The 1734-nt window shown below is 42.2% G+C and overlaps 1 protein-coding gene across 1 annotated transcript; it reads right to left on the reverse strand.

Annotated features, from left to right (window-relative positions):
• Positions 1–110: 110 nt before the first annotated feature.
• Positions 111–1702, reverse strand: Tsp_13705 (putative GCC2 and GCC3). The gene is made up of 7 exons (XM_003368232.1): positions 1671–1702; positions 1260–1588; positions 1034–1213; positions 809–970; positions 537–742; positions 372–506; positions 111–320 (listed from the first exon to the last, which is right to left on the reverse strand). The coding sequence occupies exons 1-7, from the start codon at positions 1700–1702 to the stop codon at positions 111–113; spliced, it is 1254 nt and encodes a 417-aa protein (XP_003368280.1).
• Positions 1703–1734: the final 32 nt, after the last annotated feature.

The raw sequence follows: 1734 nt of genomic DNA on the forward strand, positions 1-1734 counted from the left end.
CCGACCACGCCTCACACGCCGCCGGCAATTTAAGCTATACGCTGCTGACTGGCATGTAGCGCACTTCGCAGTGGGTGCCGGTGAACGTGTCTTTTGCACTGCAGAACGGATCACCGTTGTCTGACTTTTTCACACTGCATCGTTGGTGCAAAAATGATGCAAGAATCTTCGCAGAAAGTTCCATTCCCACGGTAGCCAGGTTGGCATTGGCATTCGAACGTTTCGCCCGGTAAATCCAAAACACACCGCGTGCCAGTGGCAGTTGTGCTCCAAAGTTTCGCACTGATTCGTAGAATAGCATTCAGATTTTTGTGACGCACCTGCATTTTTAAACAAAAATTAAACAAACAAACAAACAAATAAACAGTTACCAATGTCAGCGGTGGTGTGATCTTTCGGGCAAGCGAGACACTGTCTTTGCATCTTTTGATCTTGATAAAATCCCTTCTCGCATGGGAAACATTTTTTGGTCGATTCGTCCAAATATTGACCTTCCAAGCATAAAGCTGAAAATGGAAATATCTTTTTGTTTTTACAATACACCACCAATTGCAGAATGCCTGCATTGCGATATTATTACGTAAATTGCACTGTTCAATCGAAATCGAGCCTTTGCCTTCTGTGGTCAAACCCGCAGGACAAGACTCACAATGGTCATTTTCATTTCGTCGACGATAAGTGGCCATTGGGCAAGGTTGACAGTCTCCACCGGCCGACAATTGCATACCATCCGGACAGATATCTAAACACAAATTGATTGATTTGTTAATTGAATTGAATTGAATTGAAAAAAACGTCCAAATCTCACCACTGCATTGCTGTTTTGAAGTCGATACCGTATCGTAAGTTGACTTTCCAAGATCACAATGTATGCATTGGAATGAACCAGCTGAAGGCTGATAAAATCCATAACCGCACGGTTCGCAGTTTTCTTTTTTCAAGTTGTAAAAATGACCGGCCGGGCAGGATTCTAAAATTTAATAATCAAGTAATAAATGAATAAATCAAACAAGCAAACAAACAAACAAGAAACCTTTGCAATCAGTTCTCTGACTGCTAGCAAAGCCGGTGGTCGTGTGGCCCGCAGGGCAAGCTTCACATGCAAGCTGTCCCACTTGATTTTGATACATACCAATTGGACATAGTTGGCACTTCAATGTTGTAATGTTGAAAAATGATCCCATTGCACAAGGTACTGAAAAGTAGAAGCGTGCTGCATGCAATTGGATAAATTTATTTCATTTTGCTATCACTCTTACCGCACACGTCGTTTCGATTGACTTGACCAATAGGACAGTGGAAATCATCGGATATTTTCAAAGAACGCAAATCCGGAGTTCCACTAGGCAAAACGGAAGAAAAATCAAAACCGTTTTCTTTGACAATATCATCCTTCAGTGTATCAATAATGTTGGCTCTTATGTCGGAATGACGATGGCGCACTGGATCTCGGTTGGCAACGAACGAAAAATCCACCCTGTATACATCGGATGCTTTCACTTGGCGTTTTTGAAATGTCGACGCTGAAGCTCTGCCCATGCAAGAAACGGTCACATTTAAACTTGGACATCCAATTTCTTTGCTATTCCTAAAGGCCAAACAAAATTTCCACAAATAGATCGGCTTTTTTTGTAAAAATATTTAACATAGTGGATTGTTGACGGCTTTACCTGGCCTTCCCAAGATTCACCCAGCGGTTCATCGTATGAAACCGTTGCGAATGCTCAATCCCAA

Source organism: Trichinella spiralis (genome assembly GCF_000181795.1).
Source record: "Trichinella spiralis strain ISS 195 chromosome Unknown Scfld2852, whole genome shotgun sequence".
NCBI lineage: Eukaryota > Metazoa > Nematoda > Enoplea > Trichinellida > Trichinellidae > Trichinella > Trichinella spiralis.